Raw genomic sequence first — 1,910 nt, forward strand, 5'->3', positions numbered from 1 at the left:
ATTTAATATATTTCAAATGAAATCACAAAAATTTGTATTAATAATTGATAATAATATTAAATATCCAAAATATATATATGGGGAAATATTGAGATACTAAAAATAGCATAATAGTTACCACTCTGGTCAGTATATTCAATCCCTTTCTCCTCACTATACTTAAGACCTTGAGATACCCGATTCCCGTCGCTGGCTCCCTGAATTGTAAATTGTGCCAGGCATACCGGAAGGGCAGTCAGTAACAAAACCTGTTCGAACCCAACCAAATAATAAAATCGATTAAAAATCTTCAAACAATTTCAATTATCATAAATTTCATCTGAAATGTGTGCATGTGTGTGTATATTTCCTATACTCTTATTATAATACAATGAATTAAATAAAACAAGAAAAAAAATTCTATCATTTCGTATTATACTTTCGTCTAATTTAACATCAATCCTAATCGATTATCTAACTCTGAGTTTATAAAAGGGAAAATAGTAATAAGATAAAAAAAAAAAACTTGATCGGGTGATTACGCTTGTGCCGGTTTAACATGAGAGTTACGTTGTTGGCTATATCTGTAAGCATGGTTCTCCTTTCTCGTTTCACGACGAGGGAAAGTTTGAAGTCGAGTGTAAGTTACCAGTCGTAAGAAAACTTCTAGTTAGTTTTAATATTAGCCAAGGAAAAGGTAAATCACCTTTGCTATACCTTATCGAGTTGTAACAATATTTTTATGATAAATTAAATAATAAAATTAACGTGAAAGAAAATAAAATATAAAATTACGAAAATAAAATATATATATATATAATAAAAAACAATTATAAAGAATAAAAATGTTAATCATTGAAAAACTTATAAATATATATAAAATAAAAAACAATTATAAAGAACAAAAATGTTAATCATCGAAAATGATTGCAGATATTATTAGCAACAAGTTTAATCGTTCAACTAGAAAGTTAAATTATAAATTGTCTCGATGGAGACACGCCTAACTTATGATTGAACGATAAACAAAAAAAATAAAAAACACCCCATAATCATTCGAGCAGGGGAAAGAATATTTTTTCTTTTTTTCTTTTTTTCACATAAGTACTTACGAAACTCAAATATTCTAGCTGGCTAAACGTTTACGAATAATTAATGGTTGTAAGAAAATTCATTTACAAGGAGAAAAGAAAGGTGTAGAAAGTTATTTTTTTTAATCTCATTAAACCATCATTTTAAACGTAAAATTTTGTTCAAACAAAAAAATCTAATGAACTCCTAATAATATAATAATCATCTAATTAACGTCATTACATTTTGAAAAGAAAAAAAAAGAACAAAATAATAATTAACAAACAAACAAACAAAATGATAGAAAATTATAAACTCTCCAATTTCTTCTTCGCGTAATTAAACACAAATCAAAACGAGTTAAAAAAAAAAACACGTAAGAAAAAAGTGGAAAATTAATGGGGGGGAAAATGGAAGGAAGTAAGAAAATTGAGTTTGTATATGACACACAAATGATCCACACAATTAATCTATAATAATATTATTACTTACGTGTAATTTCATGGTGGAACGTGTAGAAAACAATGGTGGTGTCTATGCGTTCAAAAGGGTGGAGTGTTTCTGAGGCGGGCGCGCGGTCACCAGAAGAATTTTATACCCCGGGTGAATGTAAAAGGGGGCCGAGCATGTAACTCACTCCAATCGGGGATGTGTGATTCTCTCCACCTCCATCTTGCCCATTTTATTCTACACTCGACTTCCCAGTCAGGTATCGAGATATCGATTACAATTTCCTAAGTCAATGTCCTCGCATGATCAACCATTCAAAATATTACTAACAAAATTAATTCTGTAAATTAAATTTACAAATGATAATAATAATTCAATCATAATCATAAATACATAAATAATCATAATTC

General features: G+C 28.6%; 1 protein-coding gene across 1 annotated transcript in view; it reads right to left on the reverse strand.

Moving 5' to 3' along the window:
* LOC106792125 (chromatin modification-related protein eaf-1-like) overlaps window positions 1-573 on the reverse strand; it is a 2,923-nt gene extending 2,350 nt beyond the window's left edge. Inside the window, exons 1-2 of the mRNA XM_014758289.1 lie at window positions 550-573; window positions 119-248 (exon numbers count right to left, since the gene is read on the reverse strand). Coding sequence (XP_014613775.1) covers window positions 119-248; window positions 550-573 — 154 coding nt within the window. The remainder of the gene's footprint in view (window positions 1-118; window positions 249-549) is intronic.
* Between the last annotated feature and the right edge of the window lie 1,337 nt (window positions 574-1,910).

Source organism: Polistes canadensis, unplaced genomic scaffold (assembly GCF_001313835.1).
Source record: "Polistes canadensis isolate GaletaPanama2010 unplaced genomic scaffold, ASM131383v1 scaffold_380, whole genome shotgun sequence".
Classification (NCBI taxonomy): domain Eukaryota; kingdom Metazoa; phylum Arthropoda; class Insecta; order Hymenoptera; family Vespidae; genus Polistes; species Polistes canadensis.